Raw genomic sequence first — 27502 nt, 5'->3', positions numbered from 1 at the left:
ATGAAAGATTTAAAAAAAAAAGTATAATTTAATCAAATTTAATTGATATGGCTCAAAGGACCGATTCATACACAACACAAATCTATATAAAGGTAAATAATCAATACAATTTTTTGGGATTCATTTCCCATTTCTATGTGCACATAACGGTTTTGCCATTTGTGAATGTTATGATAGCATTGATCATTGTCATATGTATCCCATAATGATGTTGATTCATGTCATATGTGCATATTAGAATGGCATTGGTTGGGAAGGATTTTAATGTGATTCCTGTCATCCTACAATAAATTTATATTTGAATTTGGACAATCTGGATTTTGATTTGTAAAGATATAAAAGATTTTAGTTTAGTTCATAAATAATTTATTGAAACTTCATACATCCAAAATTTAGTTTGATCAATCTTACACGAGATCATCACAATCTCTTTACCTTTTTCTTTTTCTTTTTCTTTTTTTTAATTAACTTTTAAGTCGTGATTAAATGTTTGAACTTGAGATGTGGTGACTTTTAATTCATAATTGTAATTTTTTTTTTAAAAAAATAATCTATCAATTTAAGTGGATGACATAAAGAAAGTCTTATACACCCTTTTATCATGTTTGTGTCACACGTTAACCTGTGAATCAATGGAGTGAGAGTAGATAAATACATGTGCAGCAACAATTTAATAAATAGAGAGTATACAGACAGAGCAGCCATGAGTTTTCCGGAATGACTTACTTCAAAGTCCAAAACTATCTTAATTTTCAATATTGCCTGCTTTCGGTGGTTGAATTTTTTGGAGTGAAGCAAAAGTCCTTTTGGAGAGTTAAAATCGGACGGTCCAAGTTAAACTATCAAATAGGAACCTGCAATTTCCTAGCAAGTTACAACGACAATGACTATATGCATGCATGCGTGTCCCTTAATCTTAAACATGCAATATTAGTCAAATTAAAAAAAAAAAAAACAGAAACGGTTTGCAATAACCGCCTGATTTGGGTTATTACCTAACTATAATTAAAATATAAAATGTTAAAAAGAAGTTCAATTTTTTCAAAAGATAATTTGATTTTAATTTCTTACTTTTAATCATTGTCTGGCAAGGCGTGACAACAAAATAATAATAATGACAACATACGTGACGCGTGTACACATGAATGCGTATGTGATTGACTCACAATCGTGATACCACTACACAATACGTCACAGGCCTTATATCAGCGATGATATCAGTATTCATCAAATTTGATTTGGCAATCTTATTATAATGATGTACTTAAGAGGTGGGTTGCCTTCAATTTCCTTTCCAAATTTGTGGACAAGAAACTAACAAAAAAAACTCCATCGCTTTCAGTCAGGAGAAGGAGATTCAGAACGACAGAGGGGATTCCATTGCGGGCAAACGAAGCTGGTCTTATATACAAATAGTTTCAGCATTAGCGGTGACAGAAACAAGGAACTAAGGCTTGTAAGATATGGGAGAAGTGGCAGTAGAAAGTTTTATTGACCAGTTGCCACTACACCAAACCGCTACTAAAGACCCAAATGATGATCAGCAACTGCAAGTCATCACCGTTGAATCCAGGTCTATGAGTACAGGCTTCAATGGTCTCTCAAACGATCGCGTCGTCGGGGAGCTTAATCCGGTTGATGCTTGGCTCCCCATCACAGAATCCAGAAACGGCAATATCTTTTATGCTGTGTTTCATCTAATCTCTTCAGGGATCGGATCCCAAGCCCTTTTACTTCCTGTTGCATTTGCCGCTCTTGGTTGGTAAGTAATTTACAAAGTCTATCAATTTGCCAGGTTTCAAGTTCCTGGAAAATATATAAATTCTTCTCTGATTCGATTTTCAATTAATGGTTACAGGACATGGGGAGTCATATGTTTATCGATATCATTTGCATGGCAGCTGTACACCATATGGCTTCTTGTCATACTAGCTGAATCAGTCCCTGGAACTCGCTACAGTCGATACCTCCATCTCGCTGTAGTTGCCTTTGGTTAGTATATACAGACACACTCTGTAGACATCACAGTACATTTTAAAATAGAATCTCAATTCAAAATTGTTCACCTTATTTTATACTTTTCTTTTCTTTTGCGTTTATCACATGATGTTTGTAGGCAAGTAGTATTATGTCGTCGCTAACGAGACTTTTTTTTTAAATGTCCAGGTCCAAAGCAAGGGAAATTGCTTGCTATATTTCCTGTGATGTACCTATCAGGAGGAACTTGTGTGATGCTGATAATCACAGCAGGAGGGAACATGGAAACTTTATACAAGATCGCGTGTGGAGGTGGATCCACGTGTGAAGCCAAGTCATTGACGGGTGTAGAATGGTTCTTGGTGTTCACATGCATGGCTATTGCTATAGCTCAAATATTGCCCAACTTGAATTCAGTAGCCAAGGTCTCAATGGTTGGAGCAATCACAGCCGTTGCGTATTGTACATTCATTTGGGCTCTTTCCATCAACAAAGGAAGGCCCAATGGGGTATCTTACAGCCCATCACAAGAGTCGAAATCAGATATGGCTGAGTTTGGCAATATTTTTAATGCCATTGGGAAAATTGCGCTCGCGTTCAGAGGCCATAATCTTGTGCTTGAGATACAAGGCACCTTGCCTTCAAGCAGAAGAAATCCATCTTGTCAAACAATGTGGAAAGGAACAATAATTTCTTATCTACTGATAGCCATGTGTTTATTTCCACTTACTATAACTGGATTTTGGGCTTATGGAAATAAGGTAAGCGTTCTCGAAGATTCTCTCATCATCTAAGTTGTCTTAGCAATAGATCAATTTTCGAACAAGATAACGATGTGTGTTATTGGATTCCAGGTACCTGTAAACGGAGGATTACTAAGTGCACTTTCACAAGTTCATGGACATAACACTTCAAAACATGTGATGGGGACAATATACCTGCTAGTTCTGATAAACAGCCTAAGTTCTTTCCAAATCTATGCCATGCCGGTTTTCGACAACTTGGAATTCCAGTACGTCAGCAAGAAGAAGCAACGGTGTCCAGGCTGGGTCCGTGCAGGCATTCGGCTCTTCTTTGGCGGCTTGACATTCTTCATAGCAGTGGCATTTCCCTTTTTGGGCAGCTTGGCACCTTTGATAGGAGGAATTGCATTGCCTTTGACATATGTTTATCCATGCTTCATGTACATTTTGATAAAAAAACCAAGCAGAAGCGGTGCAATGTGGTGGCTGAACGTGGGGCTTGGCTGCTTAGGCACGATTTTGAGTGTCATGTTAGTTGTTGCAGCAGCGTGGAACTTGGCTGATAAGGGGTTACATGCCAACTTCTTTAGGCCTAAATGACAAATTCTTAGAGAGAAAATTATGCATAGAGTGACGTATTTGACATGTATAAAAGGTTAAAGTTCACTTCATCTTCGAGATAGAATGACAAACTTCAATTTACTCAAAATTGTGAAAACTTCAATTTACCTTTTATTTATTTAGAAGATGAGGACAAATGGAAGACATGCTATCGAAGGTTTTTCATTTTTTCTTTCTTTTTTTTTAATCTTCTTAATGAAAAAAAGATAAATTGAAATGTTCACATTTTTTGGGTAAATTAAAGATTATCATTCATAGAAAGTATTTGTTCAAAAACAATTTATCGGATTTATTGAATTTCACTCGCCTCCTAAACTCAATATTGTAATTTTAATAACCAAAAAAATGTTATATATATAAATCGTTATGGTTAACTGTATACTTAATTTATTTCTCCCAGTAGAGATTACTATTATGTTGTGTTTACTTTTTGGAGTGGGAGTGAGAAGTGTGGATTCCTCCCACTCCCGTGTTTACTTGTACGGGAGGATTAGGAATCCCACTCTGTGGACTCCACCCATTTTTGGAGTGGCTCCCATGAGGGGCGGGAATCAACTCCCACCTCTTCTTTTTTTACCCTCATTTTATTAAATTTAATATAATTATATTTAATAAAATAAAATAAAAATTATTATATTTATTTAAATAATATTATTATATTTAACTAAATAATAATTTGCATTGATTCTAAGTTAAAATTACTTAAAACTAATATTATACTGTTAATAGAGAATTAATAATATTACTATATACTATCTTTATTTGAAAATATAATATTATTATATTTATTTAAAAATAATAATATTATATTTATTTACTATTAATAATTAAGAATAATAAATAGTTTATTCTAAGAAAATATTAATTTTGTACTAAATAATAATATTATTTTATGTAATAATAAATTTAATATAATTATATAAAATAAAATAATGTTTCATTTTATAGTTACCCTCCTTTTATTAAATTTAATATAATTATATTTAATAAAATAAAAATAAAATATTATTATATTAATAGAGAATTAATAATATTACTATATACTATCTTTATTTGAAAATATAATATTATTATATTTATTTAAAAATAATAATATTATATTTATTTAAAAAGAATAATATTATATTTATTTAAAAATAATAGTATTATATTTATTTAATATTAATAATTAATAATAATAAATAGTTTATTCTAAGAAAATATTATTTTTGTTCTATGTTAATAGTAAAAATGTTCCATTTATGTTTTCCTTATCAATAATTTTTAATTTACATAATTAAGAATATTAATAATTATTATAAATTTAGAAATATAATAAAATAAATGTTTATTCATCAAATATATTTTTATTAACTTTGTAATTAAAAACTACAATTCTTTAAATAAGAGTAAAATTGTAATTTGATATTATTCACTCCCAAGCAAAGACAAAGTAAACACATAAATTGAATTCTAATATTCATTCCATATTTCCATTCCAGTGTAAGTAAATAATCTACTCTCACTCTCACTTTACTCTCTCAATCCTAGGATTCTCACTCCTCAGGATTCCCACTTCAATCCAAAATATAAACGCTACCTAAAATTAATCTATGAAAGGACAGTCCCTTGCCTTACCACTCGACTATGGCGCCAAAACGATACAAAATAAATAGATGAAAAAATTTCTTCCTTTACCATTTTTTTTTGTTCCTTTTTTTTTTTATTGGGTGGGTGGGGGCCCGAGTAGTCCTCAATGTCTCTCTTTTTTAAAAAACTTCCATATGTAATCAAGATTGTTGTATTAAGTAATGGTAACACATATTGTATCATGTTAATTATGTATCAACGTTCAAACAAAAATACTTTTAGGACATCCTTGGAGAAATGCACCTAGTGTTATAACTAATTGAGTAGCTCTAAAAGCATGTGTACAAGACTACAAGCTCATAACGAAGGACGTGATCTTGCTTGCGAAGGTAATGAAATTATCCGGGAGGCTAGCAAATGGAGTTCTAAACTGGCAGTATGGAAGGAGATCAAATTCGAAAAATGATATGCACTCCATTAATCAATCACACCTCAACTTCATTAAGGTAAATTTTTTGGACAACTTTTTCATTAATTGAAATTAAACGGATAATACCAATAAAGTGTTGGCTCCACTGGCAATGGAGTCCCCTTAAGTGGCTTGACTGGGTTTACTCCCCAGTTCGAGTCGCAGGAAAGTCGCATTTGTTGGGAGAACTTGTGCCTCCCGGTTCGAGCGGGGACTTCTAGTCTGAGTTGTGGTACGGGCTTAAAGGTGCCTCCCACAGTTGGGGCCCTCCCCAGGATACCTCGTGATTAATATAAAAAAAAAATTAAACGGATAATGTGGTGACAATAAATAATATTTTATATATAGGTGACCATGAGTCAAAAAACACTTCCACGCGTGTCATGCCATGCATATTAGTTGGATTCCGTCATTTTCATTTTGTGGAAAATTAATTAATCAGCTGTCATATTTAATAGTCAACAAAAAGATAAAAACAAATAAAGACAAATCATTCCCCAAATCAAAATAATAAAAAATATTATTTCTTTATCTAGAGTTGATTTATTAAATTATTGATATTCACATGTAATATCGTGAGAAAACGGGAAACTTCGTAAACTCTCAAGAAAGACTTCTCAACAACTAGAGGCAAAAGGAAAAGAAAAAGACAAAATTTTAGACTTTGAATGTTGAATCATTTCTTGATTGACTGATTATGAACTAAGAAGGACAGTTATTCCATCTATTTTGATATTGAAAATCAAATTTTGGAACTAGACAATGCTCATTCTTTTCTGAGTGAACTAGAAAGTTTTTTTGAAGGTATAATGATATGGGCACTGTCTCGGAGAAAGACTTGGGTAAAATAGACATGTCTTTGAAGATGCAAATTATCTTCATCTAGATAGAAAGATTCTATCAAGCTTCATTATTCTTGGGATTGACTTTAGACATTTCCTGCGTAGCTTAGGTGGACGGTGAAGAAGATCTCCTTCACAGGAGCTCGATTAGAATTAACTGAGTATAATTTGATATATATAATAGTTATTTGTTCATAAAGTTTTGTCTCAATCCAAGTCAATTAATCTATGAATTTATTTCTTTTAGAGAAATTATTTAATTTATGTTTGTGCATGGATGGAGATGGATTAAAGATGTATGAACTGTGAAACACAAAATGTTTTTATTTATTTTGAAAGTTAAATGAAAAATTAGTAATTATTATGACAAATCTACAATAATCACGTGTAAATCATCACCTGATAAAAGAAGCATTTTCTATTTTTTATTTTGTAAACCTTTTATTAACTTAAATTGATATAATTACATGTATATATTTAGTTTGAAAAATATACCAATCATGTTAGTGATTGCGGGCTATTTATTATAGAGTCGTTGATTTAAAAATAATTAAAAATTAATTTTAATACCTAGCTAACTTGTAACTATAACTAAATTAAATAACAAGATTCATTTTGTCACAAGAAATCATTTAAGCATATGTGAGAGGGGCGAGGGCTTCAATCTTTTTTCTCAGAATTTGTGGACAAAAGGAGCTAAAAACGCCAGTGATTTCGGTCTTTCATAATAAGGAAATTCTTTTGCTCGGTAGAGGATTCATAGGATTCATTTGCGGACAAAATTAGAGATGCAAGAAGTACAGAAACTGCAACCTAATTCGCTTGACGATTGGTTGCCTCTCACAGCATCAAGAAACGGCAATACTTTTTCTACAGTCTTTCATATTGTCACATCAGGAATCGGAATCCAAGCCCTTTTCCTTCCTGTTGGATTTGCCACTCTTGGTTGGTAAGTTTATGAGTTAATTCAGATGCATGAATGCAAGATACATATACATAAGAGAGCCTGAAATATATTTTCTGAACAATTATTAATTGTCGCAGGACGTGGGGAATCATATGTTTATTGACAGCATTTGCATGGCAGATTTACACGATATGGCTTCTTGTCCATCTCGCAGAACCAGTCCCCGGAACTCGCTACAGCAGATACATGCATGTTGCCAAAGCCGCCTTTGGTTAGTACATAGAAAGAGACAGACATTTCTACAATATTTTAAAATGCAAATACAACTGAATGTTAATCAAGATTAGACGGCATTGTCTAGTTATATATAATGCCCTGTCAAACCTCAAATCTCCAAAACCCAATTCAAAGTTTTTCATGCACAAAAACTTTCTTTTTTTTTTAATTAAAGCAGAATGACGCTGAGATCCTTTATATACATTTCTCACTTTTACCACACAGGTCCCCACTTTTTTTAATTACCCTGTACAACCTAGTTTCAAAAAATCTACTTTTCAGTTTTTAGTTATTTTTTTTTTTCTATTATACTCCTATTATCAGTGTTTTGTAATGTGTGTTTAATATGAGAGAGCCTTTGGAGCTCCTGGAGCAAACCCTCATCCATCCAAAGCTTGTTACGTGTGTATGTTAGAGGTACCAAGAATTTTGCACATGGAAAATTCAAGTAAAATTTAAACATTGAAATTACGAAGCCGGAGATGTGCATAATGAGTAATTAAGGAAAAAGTATGAACCAGAGTGTTGTTCTCTCCCGTTTTTATTCCTTTTTCTTCTTGTATCACGTGTTGAACGGAGACTTGTAGCTATAAGTAAAAGAGACTTATTATGTGTACAGGGCCGAAGCTGGCGAAATCTCTATGTGTATTTCCTGTGTGGTACCTATCGGGAGGAACATGTATAATGCTGATAATCACAGCAGGTGCGGACTTGGAAACTTTATACAAGATCATGTGCGGTGGAATCGCCACGTGTGAAGCCAAGTCATTGCCTGGGGTAGTATGGTGCTTGTTGTTCATTTGCATAGCTATCGTTGTTTCTCAATTATTGCCCAACCTGAATTCAGTATTAAAGTTCTCTAAGACAGGAACTGTCACGGCCGTTGTATATGTCACTCTCCTTTGGGCTCTAACTATCAGAAAAGGTAGGGCCAATGATGTTTCTTACAGCCGAGTAGAGGAGGGAAAATCAGGCATGGCTAAATATGCATCTTGAATGCCATTGGTACTATTGTGCTTGCATTTAGAGGCCATAATCTTGTGCTTGAGATACAAGGCACCTTACCTTCAAGCAAATTTAATCCATCCAGTCAAAAAATGTGGAGAGCGGTGAAAATTTCATATATGACAATAGGAATGTGTTCGTTTCCGCTCGCTTTAACAGGATATTGGGCTTATGGAAATAAGGTAATTAATTCATTTTCAGGATTCTCTTCTGATCTGATCTGATCGGGGTTTGTTCTTGAGTAATTTCAAATTAGAAATCTCGAATTTTCGAAAAGATAATAATGTGAATAGATCACTGATTCCACCAGGTGACAGCAAAGGAAGGATTGCTGAGTGTATTTTCGCAAGTTCATGGACACGACACTTCAAGAGGAGCAATGGGCTCAATATACTTACTACAGATAATAAACTGCCTTTGCCAATTTCAAATCTACGCCATGCCGGCTTTCGACAGTTTGGAATTCCGGTACATTTTCAAGAAGCAGCAACAGTGTCCACGGCGGGTTCTCGCTGCCTACCGCTTCTTCTTCACAGGTTTGATATCCTTGTTATCGGTGGCATTTCCATTTTTCCCCAGCTTGGCACCTTTCATGGGAGGATTGACACTGCCTTTCAAATTTTCTTATCCTTGTTTAATGTACAATCTAATCAAGAAACCTGACCAAAGTGGTACATTGTGGTGGCTGAACTTGGGTCTTGGTTGCTTTGGCATAATTTTGAGTGTTATGTTGGTGGTCGCAACATTCTGGAATTTGGTTACTAAGGGCGTGCATGCCAACTTTTTTAGCCCTTAATCACAAATACTTGGCGAGAAATCAGATTTACTCAATATTACTGGCCTGCTAAACCCACCTACGTGTAGTATAGATTAATTTTGAATGAAAATTAAAGAGCCTGACCTGCCTCTTTTCAAAAGTCAACTTATTTACAGACTCTTTTGTCATTTTCACTTTTTTTTTTTTTAACATTGTTTTTGCTTGGTTGGATAGTTCTGATGTTGTTCTAATGTGTGGATTTAAAGGCTATAGACAACACCATCTAGCTGCAATCACAATTTAGCACTTCAATTACCGATAGACATGCACATCATTGTTTAATTCTTACTTTGGATATAGTCATTATATAATTCTTTCGAAGAAAATAAAGAAGGTCTTATTTAATCGACAGTATGCATTCAAAAGATTTTGGAACCCTTTATAATTTCAAATCATCAATCAGCTTTATCACATTTATAATTTTATCTTTGCTTTATTTAATTTAATAAGACATGCGAGACAAAAAATGATTTTGAACGTGCTTGTACGTAAATTTGGGTGGTCGCCATACACACAATAAAAAAATTAATTTATACTTTTCTAATTAAATCAACCTGACTCATTTTAATTAATTTATACTTTTCTAATTAAATCAACCTCACTCATTTTATGTTCCTTTTTAAACCTTCAATTATCTTATTATTTGGATAAAGAATAAAATAAAATGAACTCAACAAAAATGGATGGTTAAGAGGCAAGTTTAGGAGCATCCAAAACATTTCCAAAAATTTGGTGTGTTAACAACAAATTAAACTTAGAAGTGTATCAGAAAACTAAAGATTTTGAAGAGAGAGTGAGGAGCATCGTACTGAACAGCTGCTGATTTTAGGTCTAGGTGTATCCTCGCTTAAGATCTCTTAAGTTTGTCTTCGAGGTTGTTTTCGTTATCTTTCTAATTAGCTTTCTCACTTTGGCATTTCCATTCCTGGAAGCTTGGAAGGTTTATCTGGAGAAATTGTATTACCTTTCACATTTGTGTATCCACGTACAATTTATTCAAGAAACCCAGCAAAAATGCTGCAATGTGGTGGCTTAAGGCCTTTAACTTTGGACTTGGTTGGTTAGGCACGATTTTGAGTGTTATGTTGATGTAGTCAGGATTTTAGCTCATAAGGGTTTACAAATGCACATGCCAACTTCTTAAAGTCTTCAATGAACAAAGTATAAATAACCTCTGTCATTTTAAACTAAGAATTTAATAGAAGTACTTTCGATCTCGAACTCCGCCCCCATCAGCAAACACTTGGCTTCTCTTGATTAGTGCGGACCGACTACGTACACCGCCCATGTCGTTTTTCTTCCTCGGAGGGCCAAATAACAGGGCCGGTGCAAGCTTCTCATTACATTGTCACAACTTCTGTAGGACATTTCTTTCAACACTCGTGCACAACACAAACACCAACAAAGCATAATTCATTTTTTTTTATCTTGCATGTGATATGATTCCATCTGCAAACAATGGTAATCAATTTCTACTACTTGCATTGCCTATAAACTTTACTCCTATAAATACCATTTGGTCTCAATGTAAAATCCACAAGTGTTGCCTATCATCAATAGCCATTGTTCAAAGTCTGTTTTCGTCCACTTTGCTACTAATTCTGTTTGTTTTTGCTTTTAGCGCTATGGCAGATCATCAGCAACAAGGAAATGAAGCAAAAGGTTGCGGAATGTTTGATTTCTTGAAGAATAAAAATGAAGAGAAATCTCAAGATGCAGCCATGGTCGATGTTGAGACAAAGGAAGAGAAGCCTGCTTTTGTGGAAAACCTACAACAAGCACATAGCAACTCTAGCTCGGTAAGCTCTTGATATAGTTGTTAATGGTGTTTTTGCTACCAATGTTTTACTCACAAAAAGGGTCGTTTACAAACTTGCAGTCAAGTGAGGAAGAAATAGAGGGAGCAGATGGAGAGAAGAAGAGGAAGAAGAAGAAGGGATTAAAGGAGAAGATCCAAGAGAAAATATCGAGTGAAAAGGAAGAAAATGCGGTTGAGAAAAACGATGAGATAGCGAGTGCAGAAGCAACACATCTGGAGGAGAAGAAAGGCTTTCTCGAGAAGATCAAGGATAAACTTCCAGGTCAACACAAGAAGGCTGAAGAGGGTGCTGCTTGTGCTGGGTGTTGCCCAAATGAGCATTTAGCAGAAGGGGATGAAAAGGAGAAGAAAGGAATATTAGAGAAGATCAAGGAGAAGCTTCCCGGTTATCACAGTGAAGACGAGAAGGCAAAGCACAAGGATAATTGAAAGAAACATAAGAAGGAATTGCTTTGAGGACATGGTATTTTGTTGTTTGTTTGAAGTGTTTTTCGGTTCATTTATGATACTCCATACTCGGAGAAGTTCTTCATGTAGTTCATGTAGTTCGGTAGCCGTATGTCTTGCCTATTTGCATAAATAAAATAAGTGTTTCCAGAAGTTTGAGAATGAAGAAACATGGAAGGAGAAGAAGAAACACATGCAAGCTCAAGTGCATACATTTACAAAGCAACAACGAAATTCACCTGAGCAACTAAAATCAGTAGATCCCCATCACATTTTCAAATCAAGAGTGTAAATATATTTTGAAGATGCTTATACCACACACCAGTATTGCAAGAAACGTAAGGAGACATAAATGCATGATGTCAATCTCAAAAGAAAGAAAATTTGAACAAGAAGCCTCTGCAAAAGGGTAAATATAACTTTGAATTGGAATCTATATCAATACATCTAGAGAAATTTACATTTCCAACGAAACGCAGAGAATCCAACTCCAACTGTTCCATCTGCAACTTACAGTTGAACCATCATCTGGTACTGGTATGCAAGATAAATCAAAACTTCTGATTAAGTGAACCAACAGAAAATTTGGAGAGCTTCTTTCATTCATTGATAAAAACATGCATTTGTCAAATTAAGGGGCTTGCCAAGTTTATTGCCTCTTAAAGTGACAGAACACCTAATCCTCCGATAGAACTTAGACTTCACCAGTCTCCCCAAAATGTAGGCCCTTGACCTCATCACGAATGTCAGGTTCAATGGAACTTCTGCTCTATCAAGGTGCCCTTTAGCACTTGCAAGAACCGGAACCCCGCCATACAGTGGCACTTGATACCCTTGCACCACCGTTACTACATTTCGCTGACTCTTCCTCGATTGACTAAACTTCTTCATCTAATTTATCCATCATAAACAAAATTAAATTACATTCAGAACTACTATACCATGATCACGAACTTAACCAACCCAAAAATGGGTACCAAAGGCGTTAAGTAGAGGTACAAGGTCAAGACTCCTAACACTAGAAATTAAGTTAAATTTAAGGACCATAATTAATAATATCTACTACTACTAGATGCTAAAGTAGCTTAAAGCCAAAATGATAAAGACCCAGTTGCGTGCTGTGGACCCAAATTACACTTCCCAAAAAGGCTACAATAATACATTTTTCCAGGGTGCTGTCTTTTTCACAGGCATTCAAATAAAAAGCAGCCCAATTGGCTATGGCATTCGAAGCTTTGCCATGCCCAAAACGTTTTTGGAACTTTAACCCAGAAAAATTTAGCCCCAAAATGACCGATTTGACCTTCGATTTAGCATAGGAATTTACCTGTCCAGATGCAAGTTTGAGCTGGAAATAGTGAAGCTCAAGAGGAGTAGAAGTGACGTGGACAGCAAAAAATGTAGCGGGGTTTCTGTATAAGATCTTGACCGTTGAGTTCAATGATAACATGTCTGTTGGCACCCCTGACTCGTCGCTCCCCGCTTGTACATTAAAATTCTCGAACACTATGTTCTGCCCACCATAATATTATCTCAAATGAAATTAATTAAACTAATTATAAAATTAATTAATTAATTAAACAAAAAGGCTAATAAAGCGGGGTTTTGAAAATCAAAACGGCGTGCAGTCCATCCACATCAACAACCCCTCTGCCAGAGGGTAAGAAACTAATGCCGGCTCGTTTCTCGATGAAAGCAGTAAACTGAGTCGCTGGCTCGACTCGGATCAACTCAGCAAACCAGGAAAACAAAAAAATATAGAGAATTACCTTTACGATGATTTTAGGCTTGTAAGGCTTGCTGGCACCCCACAAGATCAAGCAAAACACAGTGAACAAAAGCACGAAGAAGAATCCGATACACACGTACAATCTCACATTACGGCCAGAGCCCTCATCACGACCGTCCATTTCTTCGTCGTCGCCGTCGCCGTCGCCGTCTTTGTGATCAAGCTGCACGTGTCTCCAAGCCGATACGCCTCTGGGGTTCTTGAGCGAAGCGGAGAACCGGGAAGTTGAGGACTCGCGGGAGTGGTGAATGGGAGAGCAGTGATAGTAGTGGTGCGCCGGCGAGCCCGTGGGGCTCGACCCGTACGACATCTTCTCGACGTCGGGGTGCGACGGGCTCTGCACGTAGTAAATCGGCCGGCGAGGTGGTGACCGCGGTGGCCACGTGGCGTCGTTAATGCTCGTGCCTTCTGAGTCAGTCTTAGCATGCATTGTGAAGATTAGGGTTTTGGGTTTTGTTAAGTTTTGTGAATGATAATTGAACGAAATGGTAACGTACTGAAGGAGAGACAAAAGCGTTGCTGAGAAAAAGGAAGTGACAGTTAATTCTGATAAAGGCTCCGAAGTGCGAACAAGGGGAGGGAGTTTCTCATTTTGGCCTCGTGCGTGTTGTTGACGCTGTGCTGAGTCGTACGCGCGAGGGAGGGATGAATGGATGGAGAGAGTTGATCGGACGGTGATTAGGGAAGCGTTCTGGTCACCGAATTTGAACGCGAGTGAGCGGTTTGGCAATCAGTATATTTGACTGGATAAAATATTGGAATGTCCGGATTGACCTTGGTTTAAACAAATCAGGATGTAAAAAGCGGGGATACTGTTGCCATGTGGGGAAATCACATTGTTTTAATGAAACGGGTGTCACGACGCCGTCAATACCTGCAGGCTGGGGTAGCTGTACGCACGTCTAACTAACCATGCATTAGCCACTTGGGCTTGTAGTCCAGTGGTGAACCATTGCCCTCAAAGTTAAGCATGACTATGAGGGCAATGGTTCGAGTCTCTACGGACTCAACCTCCCTCAATTAAATACAATTGTGTGGAGACTACTTATAACGTCTTTCTCCTTGCGAAATGTGAGTGGAGTAGAGACATCCCTCTTCCGTAAGGGGTATTTGGCTCGGCACGTGCTTCATAGACTAAAAATGTAATAATATAAGTCCCATGAATATATATCTGATTATAAATATCAGTGTAATGACTTGCTGTCATAGCAGTTATATATATCTCTGTGTAATACAGTAACCTAATGCTTAATCAGTTCAAAAAAAAAAAAAAACTAACCATGCATTAATTAGCCTCAGGGCGAGCACGTCTTCGTCAAAGTATTCGAATTAGTTAAAAAAATTAATTCAAATCAAATTAAGGGAATATTACCCTAGTAGGGGTGTGAATTAAAAGAGGTAATAGTAGGGAACTATGATAACCCATCTCTTTTTCAAAATTTAAAAAATAAAGAGTTCAAAGTTCCCCCTTATATTTTATGAGGCTTAATATTCGATTTATGTCATCTCCTAACTGGTAATAATGATTTAGCAATTGATTCATTTCGTTTCTATTGAAGATATAGAATGTAAATCGATTCATAATTCAATTTTTAAGCAAACTTATTGGTTGATCTTGTATAATTAGAATTGGAGTTTTTTTTTCGTCAATAATTCAATTGAGTTGAGTTGGTCGACACCACCTACCTCCATGAGGTGGAGAGCTTGAGTCTTCCCAAAATTATGAAAGCAAAATTTTGAAGAATAAAAAAAGTTATAATTTGCTTTCATAAATATAGAAAATAACAATCAAGCCACTACGAGTAATCGCTTCCAAACACCTAAACTCTAGCGGACTCAGGGGCTGCATCGCCTTCACTTAATTGGGCCCGGGCCCCAACTGCATCCCCGATGTGATTCTCATTTAAAAGGACCGCACCGTCACTTTGACTATCCTCAAACTCCTTGATCAAATCAGGATCAACGTTCTCCTCGGGCTCCCAGGTGGCCTCATCAATATCCGTCCACTTAACCAAAAACTCTCTCTTCCCATCGTCCCCCATTCTCTTCCCAAGCACACCCTCCGCCACTGCGTATTCCAGGCCAGCCTCATAATCGGTCACCAAATCCTCAGCAATGAAGCCTACTTTGACCCACTCGTTATCGCCGCCGTCCCTCCATTTGACCAAATACTCCAGTTGATCACCCTTCCCTCTCTTCTCCAGAATCTCCTGCACCTCAGCGTACTCGAATACCGCCTCCTCTAAGTTCCTAATCACGGCTTCCAGCCCCAGCCTCCTCGCGAATTGCATTGGGTTCCCTTTAGGCGTAACGCGCAAGATCTCCTTGGCCAAAGCTAACGGCGTTAACCCTCTGTCGTCCTCCACGTCAGCATCGGCTCCCAGTTCGAGCAAGAGCTTCGCCACACCGGGCTTAACGTACCCAGCCGCCATATGCAGCGCCGTTAACCCGCCTCCGCTATCCCTGTGGTTCAAATCGGTCCCAGCTTCCGCCAAAACCCTGACGCAAGCCTCAGACCCGAGCCCGGACACGAACAGCAGGGCAGTCCGTCCGTCGTTGTCGACGGCGTCGACGTCGCGCCCGTCGCCGGCTTCGATGATTTCCTTCAACGCGGCATCGTCGGCTTTCTTGGCGGCAGTCCACCAGGGAGACTCGTATTCGGCAACGACGTCTTTGGCAATGTAGTCCTGTGGGACCCAGGAGGGGGCGTGGCCGTCTTTCCATTCGATTAGGTACTCCATGCCGGTGGCATCCTCGAGGGCTCTGCTGCCGATGATCTTGCTGACTTCGCCGTATGATTCGTCGTCGTTTTGATCTGTTGTGCCGTACTGCGTCTGCTGTTGGTTTTGGATGGCAAAAGAAGCAGTGGAGTGGAGCTTACCGTGGGGTTGTGGCGGTTTGATGTGAAGAAATTGAGAAGCGGGAGGTGGGATTTTGGGAAGGAGTTTGAGGCGGGCGAGTGATTGGTTTAGTAAGAGAGAGTCCCCCATATTAATTACCAATGTCGGATTGAGTCGAGCTGAACTGGGTACTAGGGTTTACTTGTTCATATCATATGATCATGCACATATTTTTGCGTATGGAGTGAGTTTTCAGCGTTTAGTATTTGACATCAATGGCGAGTTCAAGTTGTGTGTAATCTGAAGACAGGGAAAGACAGTGTGTGTGTGTTTTGTTAGTGGATAAGAAACGCAATCTTCTAGTTCTGGTCCGTCTGGATTATGTTTTGTTTTGTCCACGTAACGTTATACATAGAATAGTCTTTTTTTATTTATTTTTGTGGCTAGAAATGTGCGACTGCAGTGTGAGAAACTAAAGTTGGGGCCTGTAATCTATTTCTATAATGTAAATGGGGAAATTTTGGTAATCTCCCTCATGTTTTCTGTGAAATCTGTTATTTTCACTACTATCATGACAGATTCCGTCTAACACCAGTTGGGGCACGTCCTATGGAAAAGTTGAAAGGGTAATTTAAAAAAGAAACAAAAAAAGATCTTATTTTCTTTGAATTTTGTAACAGTAAGTTTTGAAACTATGAAGATACTCTAATTGATTTTGAAAAGTTTTAGTCTGTCCCATGTGTAAAAAGCTCAATTCTTTAAATTTTATTTAGTTATTTTGATTTTATCAAATGTATTATCCGCCCCTACTAAGTAGTAACTCGCAGACATAAAATAAAATAAAATAAAAGAATGCATTTTCTTTTTTTCTCATTTTTTTCATATCGCTTAAAAAATAGACAACTCACAAAGGTATACTCTAACTTAAATATTCTAATGAACATAGAAAACTAACAAGTAATAAAAGAAAACCATTGAAATATTGTCTAATCTTGTTGGACACCAATCCATTGCTTGTGGCGTTATGCTGCCACCAACAAATGTACGCTATCTAAACCATGCACCAACAATAAAACTACACGCACACATATATATTATGATATGAAATTTTAAAGTGCGGAAAAATTTGGAAAAACACATAAATATGTTGTTCAAGCGCTTGTAGTTTTAAACTTTTAAAATCTTATGATTTTAGAGCTTTTTCAGATTTTTCTCATACTTTAAGATCTTGGATTGGAAAACTACTAATATATAAAAATGTTCTAATTTAAAATTTTAAAGTGTGGAAAAATCTAAAAAAAAATGTATAAATTGTGTAGTTTAAGAACTTTTAATTTTAAATTTTTAAAATCCCACGATTTTAAATTTTTTTTAAACTTTTCCTACATTTTAAGATCCCAAACAAAAAAAAAAACTACTATATATATAAGTTTTGAAAAGAATAGAAACAGAGACAATTTTATTAGAATAGTTTATAATTATCCACTACGTAAAAATTCATTTTTGGGAGAGTGCGCTGCTGTCCTTCAAGTTGAGACTTTTAATTAAGTTTTGTTTTGGGTCATCATTTGCGTCTAATAGCCTAATCGTTGCAAGGCCACCACCTATTTATATTTGTGGAGTAACATATGGATTGTGGACCTCATCCACCTCAAATAATTAAAAGCTTGTTATGAATAGAATGTTTACAGCCAAGAAGTATAAGCAAGCAAACATATTATACTTAAAAATAGTAAGAATTCAGAAAATGACTAATTAATAAGTTCAAAATTTTGAAAAAAAAAAATATTGATGCTACTGTTTGAATCGATCATCATTCACTACCATGTACGTGCGGTCGATTGTTAATGACATTAAAAACTTCTCTGTGTATTAAAATTATTGGTAATAAGGTCATTATCAACAATAAGTTAATGAAAAGAAACCATTTTTGAAATGATTTAACAACAATAAAAAAAAATGGGTTAGCCGTGTCCTTATAGAATTGATTAGCACATTACATTCCAAGTTCTCCACCATCAATATATGTGGATGTTTTTTACAACACGAAAAGCATTAAATCTATATCATCACAAGATAAGTTAAAATCAACGAGTACATCATCATCCTTGCAAGTTAGACATTATAAGATAACCAAATTTATACATTGATTTGTTCATTTTGTTATATTTAGGCTAAATAGATTTAAAGTGGGGGAAAAGATTTAAAAAAAAAAAATTATACGAGACTATTACTCAAATTAGCATTCATCTTTTATGAGATTACTATATTGATACTCAAATTAATGAAGGAAATTAAACCTATAAATACATTGTGAAGTCTCGAACTCATGCCCTTACAATTGCGAGGATAGAGTTATAAGAAAAAGGGATTGCAATCAAAGAATAATACTTGATTTTCTTTTTTTTTTTTTAAATTATTATTATTAATTATAAAATCTATTGATGAGACGCTTCTTCAAGCTTCATAAGTAAAACAAAAAACACTTTCCGGGAAGCTACTCACAGAAAGCACTTTCATACAGCTCCAAACCGAATGTATTTTGAAAATTAAGAAAGCACAATATATTTGACTGATGATTGGCCTCAACCAGCTGTGGCTTACTGGAATATTGACTAACCCTTTTGTCTTTTTTAATTTTTTTTTTCCCATGCATGGAATTTATAGCAAAGAATATACAGATATTGTAAACTTCTATACAAAAGAAAAGTCAGTCCATAAAATAGAATAACTGCAAGTCCCATTTATAAATTAAATCAACTTTGGCACGAATGTGAATGCAGAACAATAATATAAAATGAGTCATTTATTTAATTTTAATTAACACGATAAAGCAGCATCTTAATCAACAAAAATTCCATTAATTTATTCACTGTCATTCCCCTGTCGCCAGGCAATCTGCAATCAGCAAATGCAATTTCAGGAACTTTCCACATTACCATCATAGTTTCCGCGTAAAATTATATCAACAGTCAATCATCACTTATAACCCTTGATTCCAAGTGGGTCTTAACAAATGAATCAATCTCCACCGTTGATCATGGCCATTGCCCCGAGTGCGGATCCTCCAAAAGGTGGCGTGGCGTGTTAGTTGAGCGAGAAAATGGGCACATGTAAATACCGTGTGTCGCGTCAGAAATCACGGGCACACACCTGCATCTCAATATGTACTGTGCATGTGAAAGCAAGCAAACGCGGTCTTATTAAGCTGCTTACAAGGTCATTAAAACCCAAATTTTGCTTACGTGGAGGACACCCATTGGCTGCAAAATCCTAATATTAGACAGGCCCAGCACCGCTTTTATTGCTGCCCCACTAAGCATTTTGTATTTGGTAATGTGACAGGAAGCACTTTTGGGTTGGCTTGGCTTCTACTTCTTTATAAGCTTCCCTCCTTGAAATGTTCTTTAAATACATGTCATCTTTCAGTTACCACTAACCATATTTAAGTGTGTGCTTTCTATAACCTTCCCTTGGTCATTCATTCCTTGGTCATTCATTTACACAAACTCTTTACTTCTTGATTCGGTTTCTTTCCAAAATGTTGCCAAAAAGTGCTTTGATTTGGCAGCTATGTGTTGTCTATTTTTTGGCAATGTTCGCCATTGTTGCCAGGGCTGAAAGTCCTTACAGGTTTTTCACATGGAATGTAACTTATGGTGACATATACCCACTTGGAGTTCGCCAACAGGTTTGTAAAAATTTGAAAGTTTTGATCATATTTTGGATGTTTTTGATCTGAAAAATTATTGAACAGGATTTGCATTTTTGTTTCCAGGGTATTCTTATTAATGGACAGTTTCCAGGGCCTGATATTTATTCTGTCACCAATGACAATCTAATCATCAATGTTCATAACAGCTTACCAGAGCCTTTCCTCATCTCCTGGTTAGCATTTCTGTGATCTTTGAACTTTGAATAATCCATGCATTGGAGTTGACGATTTTTTATTTGAGAGTTACCGGTTCGAATACATACGTCCACCCCCTAAAAGATCTTAATCAACACTCTTATGTTTCCTATCAAACAGTCATAGTACTTTTCGTAATTTTTTTTTTTTGGTTAATATGGCTAAAACTTTGCATTGTGATTGGCAAATTGAATCAGGAATGGCGTGCAGCAGAGGAGAAATTCATATGAAGATGGAGTGTACGGTACCACCTGTCCAATTCCTCCAGGAAAAAATTTCACTTACATTTTACAAGTGAAAGATCAAATCGGAAGCTATTTTTACTTCCCATCTGTTGGCTTTCAAAAGGCAGCTGGTGGCTTTGGAGGCATCAGGATTCTCAGCAGGCCCTTGATTCCTGTTCCATTCCCTGAACCTGCTGGAGATTTCACTGTTCTTATTGGTGATTGGTACAAGGCCAATCACAATGTAAGTGAAACAATTTTTTCACTTGTCTTTGATACTATTGTTAGCCTCTAACATTATATCACAACTATAGTCTTAAGTTCAATTCCCCCACGTGCAAAAGATCCTAACAGATCTAATGTTCTTGGTACAGAAATTGAAGGCTGTTCTGGATAGAGGCCACAGGCTGCCTTCCCCTGATGGCATTTTGATCAATGGTCATGGATCCAATGGTGCATCTTTCACAGTTGAGCAAGGTAAATTTCAAATCATATATTGCTTGTGAGCATGTTAAATTGGCTAGTGGCTACATTGAATTGAATCATTTCTTTTCTTCTTTTTTCTTTTTTTATAATATTTCTTTTTTGGGGACATTTCAGGAAAAACCTACAGGTTCAGGATATCAAATGTGGGCCTGCAACATTCGCTCAATTTTCGCATTCAAGGCCACAAGATGAAGCTTGTTGAAGTTGAAGGAACCCACACCATCCAAACCACTTATTCATCCCTTGATGTTCACGTGGGTCAGTCCTACTCTGTGCTTGTTACCATGGACCAGCCCCCACAGGATTTCTACATTGCAGTCTCGACCCGGTTCACCAACAAAGTCCTAACCAGCGCTGGCACCCTCCACTACAGTAACCCGGCCCGCCCAGTCTCCGGCCCAGTTCCCGGGGGGCCCACCACCCAAATTGATTGGTCTCTTAACCAGGCCCGTTCAATTAGGTAATTCGAGCGTGTTTTTTTTTTTTAATCGAAAATATTTTTATTTATATAATCCCAAGTGTGATTATTTTCGGTCACATTACAGGACTAATTTGACAGCAAGTGGACCAAGACCAAACCCACAAGGATCATACCACTATGGTCTTATTAACATTTCAAGAACTATCAAGCTAGAAAGTTCAGCTGGTCAAGTCAATGGCAAGCAGAGATATGCAGTTAACAGTGTGTCTTTCATCCCAGCTGACACTCCCCTGAAGCTAGCAGATTACTTCAAAATTGGAGGTGTTTTTCGCGTCGGTAGCATCCAGGATCAGCCAACCGGTGGTAACATTTACCTTGACACATCAGTTATGGGTGCTGACTTCAGAGGCTTTATTGAAATTGTGTTCCAAAATCATGAAAATATTGTACAGAGCTGGCACATTGATGGATACAACTTCTGGGTAGTCGGGTAAGAATGAATCCGCACGCATACTGAACTGAAAAATATTAATGTGCTTGTGAACTAATCTTGGAATATTTTTGGATTGCAGAATGAATGGTGGAGTGTGGACACCGGCCAGTCGTAATGAGTACAATTTGAGAGATGCCGTCTCACGTTGCACAACTCAGGTTAGATGTTTGCTTAAGGAAATTTTGTTGCATAATGCTAATCACCTGAAATGTTGCAGAAAATAAATACTTGTTTTGGTGTGTTACAGGTATATCCCAAGTCATGGACTGCTATTTATGTAGCACTTGATAATGTGGGAATGTGGAACGTCAGGAGTGAGTTTTGGGCACGGCAATATCTCGGACAACAATTTTATTTGAGAGTTTATTCACCTGTTGAATCAATCAGGGATGAGTATCCGATTCCGAAGAATGCTCTTCTCTGCGGCAGGGCCAAAGGCAAACACACAAGATCTCTATAAGAGAATCTGCTAAAGAACGAGATGTTGAATTTACATTTACAATTACGTATGACATGACCCCAGCTTGATGTCCTATTCTTTTTTAGCAAAATTTGTATTTTTGGTTTGTAATAATCAAAGTGTAGCAATTATTTTGTTCATAGTAAATTTATTATAAATTTGCTTTTCTACTGTAAAAGAAAAGCAAGGAACGGTTCTAAATTCATCTTTCTGTCATCTCTAATTGTCTTCTTTTACCCCCATTAACTTCGTTCACTGAAGCATTGATTCAATAAAGAATTGTAAGAAAATGTATGTGAACGGACGAGACTCTTTGTTTCTATCATACGAACTGTGGATTTTATTGCTTGTTGCTACCAGAATTCAAGAATCAGACCAAACAGCTAAGAACTTGGTAATAAGTCATTCACAGACGGCAGCACCTTTGAGTCATTATAATGTAAAAAATTCTTCAAATTAATTGGTTTCTTCACACTTTGTTTTTGTAAAATTTGTGTGCTATGTGCTCGCTGGAAATTTACCAACTTATCGTCATCTGTTTGTACCTTTACAGATCTTTTATTTATTTATTTATTTATATTTTGTATATAAATAGTTGAACATCTCAAGTGCTTTAATGTAGAAAAAGGGAGAAAGGAATAGATTCACTAGTCTATTTCTCATGGCAGAGAAGTTGGTTCTTTTTGCCATGGCCATGGCCATGACTATGATGGTTCTCATCTCAGCAAGTGCAGAGGTGCCGACGATTTTCATATTTGGAGACTCAACGGCTGATGTTGGAACCAATAACTTCTTGCCTCACAGCAAATTCAGAGCCAATTTTCCTCACAATGGCATAGATTTTCCTCACGCAAGACCCACTGGAAGGTTCAGCAATGGCCTAAACAGTGCTGATTTTCTTGGTTAGTATAGTTTTCACTGTAAATTAATGTGTCATATTAATCACAGTGTAAAGTTCACTACTGGCACAATATCGCATTAAGTATGTTTTCTTGTTCAGCCAAGCTACTGGGACACAAGAGAAGTCCACCACCTTTTCTTTCTCTAATAAAAAGTTCAGCTGGTGTCAAGAAGCATAGTTTCAGGGGTATAAGCTTCGCCTCTGGAGGCTCAGGCCTTCTTGATTTAACCGGACAAAGAATGGTAAATATATCTTACTAGTAGTGTGTTTCTGTGTGTGTGTGTGTGTGTGTGTGTGTGTGTGTGTGTATAATCTTTGGAGAACTCTCTCATTGATTAAGACCCATTTTATCTACTGATCTGATTTTCAGCCAACAATGATGAAGTTCGGAGCAGAGAGAGTTCCAACTGATGACTTACATAGCAACCTGACGAATGTCATCCCATTGACGGAGCAGAGAAAGCAATTTAAAGCAGTCCATGGTCATCTCATGGCTGCTTTAGGTAAATCAGAAGCCAAGAAATTTCTCTCAAAGTCTTTGGTCTTCATCAGCACCGCTAGCAATGATATTTTTGAATACTACCATTCTGGTAGTACCATGCCAAAAGAAACGTTCATTTCAACTTTAGGACTTGCTTATGAGAAGCACCTGAAGGTAAGATTTCTTCTGATCATCATCACATTGAAGTCACAAAAACAAAAGTTGTATGTACGCTTGCACTTGGAACTAAACTTGTGTTATATAATTCAGGCACTACTCAATCTTGGGGCAAGGAAATTTGGAATCATTAGTGTTCCACCAATTGGATGCTGCCCATCACAAAGGATTTACAATAGTACAGGCGGTTGTTTGGAGATATTGAATGAGTACGCAAGAGCTTTTCACGCATCAATTGAATCTCTCTTGTGCAAGCTCAGTTCAGAATACAAGGACATGAAGTATTCACTTGGAAACACATTTGAAATGACTATAAATGTTTTAAACAACCCTTTTCTATTCAGTAAGTTTCTTGACTCATAATTTATATTGTTGTTACAGGTTTTCATTTTGTTTTGACAAATTCCTCAAATTAACTTTTGTTTGATTTCTCAGATTTTACGGATGTGCAAACTGCGTGCTGTGGAGCTGGGAGGTTCAATGCACAATCAATTTGTGATCCAAAAGCAAATCTTTGTTCGAACAGAAACCAAAACTTGTTCTGGGATTTGTTCCACCCTACACAGGCTGCTTCGAATCTAGCCGCTGTGACCCTCTACGGTGGTGAACCAAGATTTGTTTCCCCTATTAACTTTGCGCAGTTGGCAGCAGCTTAGACCAATGAAATAAAATCATTGCGAGTACGACAAACAAGTGAATTGTAGAAATACATTCATGATATGCTTGTACAAGAATAATATGCCAACTCAATGACACAGTTGAATGTCGTTAAAGCTTAACCTTGATTCGCAGTCCTGGGGAATTTCTGTTTCTTTAATCATGCCACTGTGGTATTAAATCCTGCACTAAAAAAGTGTTACCTGCATACCTTGTCACATATTAAAACAGAAAATAGGCTTTTGTACAAATTTGTGAGAATACACTGACAAAGCCGCATCAAAGTCAGCTAGTATAAACTGAGAATATTTATTTGCTTACATACATGATACCGGAGAGAAAGGGTTTCATGTCACCTTTATTTTGACGCATGATGCCTTATGGGAAAGACGATAGGAGACAATTTGATCTGATCTTGACCGTCTTTGTAAAAAATTGAAAAATAACATGTAACAGGAGACATATGACAAACTAGGTCTAGTTGAAAGAGAAATGTCTAGATACTACTAAAGCCAGACTTATCACAATGTTTCCGCGGGTCCGTTTGATCTCCTTTCATTAAGGAGCTCTTCTTTCTCCCTTTTCATCTTTAGCCAGTAGTCTGGCTCCTGGAATAACTTCAATAGCTGCTCAAACAGAAAACATTAAATTTTATGGCTTTAAAAAGTATGAGCTCATTATTCATCACATCAGGAAAAGAAAGTTCACCGTCTTCATTGTTGGCCTCCGAGAAGACGAATGCAAGAGGCATAGCCGTGCTGCACACATCACAATTTCTATTTCTTCCCTGTTGTATTCTTCATTCAACTGAGGATCAATTAGACGTTCACATAGGCCACTGCTGAGCAAAGACCTTGCCTGCAAGAACATAATACTAGGCACATATTCTTAAACCTTTCAAATATAGACACTTCAATGCAGTATAAAAGCTATAAGCGAGTCAAGTGATTTCTCATATTACCCAAAGTACTAAGCTTTCACGATTTGCCTTGTTTGTTTGAATCGCCTCTTTCCCTGTGATAAGTTCCAGCAGCACAACTCCGTAGGAGTACACATCAATCTTCTCATCAACCTTTCCATACATCATGTACTCTGGAGCTAAGTATCCGAAAGTCCCCACAACATTTACTGGCTTTACATTTTCTGAAACTTGATGAGACTGGTGATGTACCATTGCTGCTCCAAAATCTGAGAGCTAAGATATAAAAATCCAGATACATGCCAGTGCCACGAGAATGAAACTGTCTTCCATTAGCCCAAGCATCAAAATATGCAATTATTTGAATGCAAGTTGTGCTAAAACTTACCTGTGGATGATGGAAATTCTCAGAGAGTAGAATGTTGGACGACTTCACATCTCTATGAATGATTGGAGGATCACAGGTATGATGAAGGTACTCAAGTGCCTTTGCCACACCAATTGCAACATCCATTCTCTCATTCCACTTGAGTTGTTTCAGATATTGCTTCAGGCTTCCATTTAGTAAATTGTACACAATTGCATACATTTCCTTGCTATGACAGTATCCAATTATCCGAACTATGTTCTCGTGTTTTATACTCGATAACAGCTCTACTTCTCGGAGAACTTCCTCTTCTGACCAGTTCGTACATTTGAGGACTTTTACTGCTGCTACCTGACCGCCCACATGGTTGGTGCGATAGACCTTACTGTTCCCTCCTTGTCCTATCAGCATCTTGGGGCTGAAATTATGAGTAAGATGACAGAGTTCTTGTGATGTGAAACGTCTACTGGATCCCTCAGCTTCTAAGACTGCCAGTTTCTCAAATATTTTCCTTTTTATGGATTCTGGAACCTGCACAGTCTCCTGAGCAATGCATACTCCAACATTACTTTCTTGTCTTGTCGTTGATGAAGTTGAGGAAGATGGTGCAGTCAGCGACTTCTGTAGTTGCCGGGTTGTTGCTGGTTGCCCAAATGCAGGGTATTTCGATGAAGAAGAAAGTGAAGATTTAAGTAGCACATTTGTAGATCCTTGTTGCGAAGTTCCCTGTCTCTGGACTAGGATTCTTCCCAGATTATCCATTACAAGAATGGTACAAGCTGGAGGCAACGCCCTAAGACATCTTGTAAGTACTTCTGAATCTTTAAGCCTGCATAACATAATCCTAATTCACATCAGAGATAGGCGCATACAAAGAAGACAAAAAGCTTTGGTTATCATTTTAAAATGTTGAATACCCTGAAAGGCTGCATCCAAGTGCAAGAATTGTCGCATAGCTAATGCGTACTTGGTTTGATAGCTCAGTAATGTAAGAATCTCCAATACAGACTTTAACAAGAAAATCCACCTGCCATGGTTAAAAAAGAAAATCAGACAAATTATCCCAATCTTTTCTAATGCCATTTTATTTTCATTTTACTGATACCTTCTTGGACTTGCATAAATCTTCATGGATATGAAAAGTGTTGAGATCAAGAGTATCATTCTGTTCTTCAACATGAACTGCTAACACATTATCCCCCGGCTTCGCAATAACAGTGAGCAACTGCAGAAGGATCTCTCTACTGTAGTGATCAGATTTGAGACCAAAAATGACTGTTCTTTTCTTCAATGTTCTGGTTCTCAAAACTGAAAAGAAATTCTTCTCAATGCTTAACTTCCCAACCATCATAAACAATGTCACATTTTTTAGTTTCAGGAACAAACAATATATCCATCTGACATTCGGACTGCCATAAATTTTGAACCAAGAAAAGGAGAACATTGCATCCAATTCATTAATTGGGAATAGTGACTTTTGCTTTGTCGTGATTGTATCTATTATTGATGTTCAACAAACAGCAACCTGGTGGTTGATCTTATAGGAGATAGCTGGTGGGGGTGCACTTATTGAGGAGAAATGGACTATTGATATAACAGCAAGGGAATTTTCCATTTCCTGCTTCATTAACAAGAATGACGAAAATTTAATAATACATTTAGAGCACTCCAATTCTTCGTAGTGGTAATTAAGTCTAAATTCCCCATGTGCTTCGCATCTTTCATTACGAAAAAGTTAAAATGGCTTTTTCACATTTGGTTGGGCAGGGCGTCAATGAGAATCACACATATTGCACCTAACGTCGTTTGCTTATTAATAACCACGTCACAACATTAAGGAACATATAGGCATGGCTGCATATTGAGAATTTTCTTTCTTCAATTT

General features: G+C 36.8%; 7 protein-coding genes across 10 annotated transcripts; 4 read left to right on the top strand and 3 right to left on the bottom strand.

Moving 5' to 3' along the window:
* Positions 1-1281: 1281 nt before the first annotated feature.
* LOC102607765 (lysine histidine transporter-like 8) lies at positions 1282-3564 on the top strand. The gene is made up of 4 exons (XM_006486597.4): positions 1282-1762; positions 1859-1992; positions 2167-2738; positions 2832-3564. The coding sequence occupies exons 1-4, from the start codon at positions 1464-1466 to the stop codon at positions 3318-3320; spliced, it is 1494 nt and encodes a 497-aa protein (XP_006486660.2). The 5' UTR covers positions 1282-1463; the 3' UTR covers positions 3321-3564.
* A 7015-nt stretch (positions 3565-10579) lies between these two features.
* Positions 10580-11735, top strand: LOC102609516 (phosphoprotein ECPP44). 2 transcript variants are annotated; one of them, XM_052432295.1, is made up of 3 exons: positions 10580-10687; positions 10848-11025; positions 11106-11735. In XM_052432295.1, exons 2-3 carry the CDS (start codon positions 10852-10854, stop codon positions 11472-11474), a joined length of 543 nt encoding a protein of 180 aa, XP_052288255.1. In that variant the 5' UTR covers positions 10580-10687; positions 10848-10851; the 3' UTR covers positions 11475-11735. The 2 variants fall into 2 exon arrangements, with proteins under 2 accessions (XP_052288255.1, XP_006486846.2); XM_006486783.3 differs by lacking the exon at positions 10580-10687 and having other exon boundaries at positions 10763-11025.
* Positions 11736-11892: 157 nt separating this feature from the next.
* LOC102607477 (uncharacterized) lies at positions 11893-13852 on the bottom strand. The gene is made up of 3 exons (XM_006486596.4): positions 13262-13852; positions 12820-13005; positions 11893-12383 (listed from the first exon to the last, which is right to left on the bottom strand). Exons 1-3 carry the CDS (start codon positions 13709-13711, stop codon positions 12096-12098), a joined length of 924 nt encoding a protein of 307 aa, XP_006486659.2. The 5' UTR covers positions 13712-13852; the 3' UTR covers positions 11893-12095.
* A 1163-nt stretch (positions 13853-15015) lies between these two features.
* On the bottom strand, positions 15016-16498 carry LOC102607185 (signal recognition particle 43 kDa protein, chloroplastic). The gene has a single exon (XM_006486595.4). It carries the CDS (start codon positions 16269-16271, stop codon positions 15102-15104), a length of 1170 nt encoding a protein of 389 aa, XP_006486658.1. The 5' UTR covers positions 16272-16498; the 3' UTR covers positions 15016-15101.
* Positions 16499-19496: 2998 nt separating this feature from the next.
* LOC102606900 (L-ascorbate oxidase homolog) lies at positions 19497-22320 on the top strand. The gene is made up of 8 exons (XM_006486594.4): positions 19497-19812; positions 19900-20009; positions 20229-20499; positions 20630-20732; positions 20856-21201; positions 21287-21652; positions 21735-21813; positions 21903-22320. Exons 1-8 carry the CDS (start codon positions 19663-19665, stop codon positions 22113-22115), a joined length of 1638 nt encoding a protein of 545 aa, XP_006486657.2. The 5' UTR covers positions 19497-19662; the 3' UTR covers positions 22116-22320.
* Positions 22321-22461: 141 nt separating this feature from the next.
* On the top strand, positions 22462-24330 carry LOC102606598 (GDSL esterase/lipase At5g55050-like). Its single transcript, XM_025102183.2, has 5 exons — positions 22462-23017; positions 23116-23258; positions 23387-23671; positions 23768-24017; positions 24110-24330. Exons 1-5 carry the CDS (start codon positions 22777-22779, stop codon positions 24328-24330), a joined length of 1140 nt encoding a protein of 379 aa, XP_024957951.2. The 5' UTR covers positions 22462-22776.
* On the bottom strand, positions 23992-27206 carry LOC102630979 (probable serine/threonine-protein kinase PBL23). 3 transcript variants are annotated; one of them, XR_001508901.3, is made up of 7 exons: positions 26723-27200; positions 26535-26644; positions 25639-26446; positions 25293-25526; positions 25040-25189; positions 24688-24957; positions 23992-24514 (listed from the first exon to the last, which is right to left on the bottom strand). XR_001508901.3 is itself a non-coding variant. In XM_015532751.3 (6 exons), the coding sequence occupies exons 1-6, from the start codon at positions 27059-27061 to the stop codon at positions 24853-24855; spliced, it is 1746 nt and encodes a 581-aa protein (XP_015388237.2). In that variant the 5' UTR covers positions 27062-27200; the 3' UTR covers positions 23992-24852. The 3 variants fall into 3 exon arrangements, 1 of the variants encoding a protein (XP_015388237.2); XR_003066878.2 differs by having other exon boundaries at positions 23992-24957; positions 25040-25205; positions 26723-27206; XM_015532751.3 differs by having other exon boundaries at positions 23992-24957.
* Between the last annotated feature and the right edge of the window lie 296 nt (positions 27207-27502).

This window comes from Citrus sinensis, chromosome 8, assembly GCF_022201045.2.
Source record: "Citrus sinensis cultivar Valencia sweet orange chromosome 8, DVS_A1.0, whole genome shotgun sequence".
NCBI lineage: Eukaryota > Viridiplantae > Streptophyta > Magnoliopsida > Sapindales > Rutaceae > Citrus > Citrus sinensis.
The sequence above is the reverse complement of the archived record's forward strand: the minus strand, read 5'-3'. Positions and strand labels throughout refer to the sequence as shown.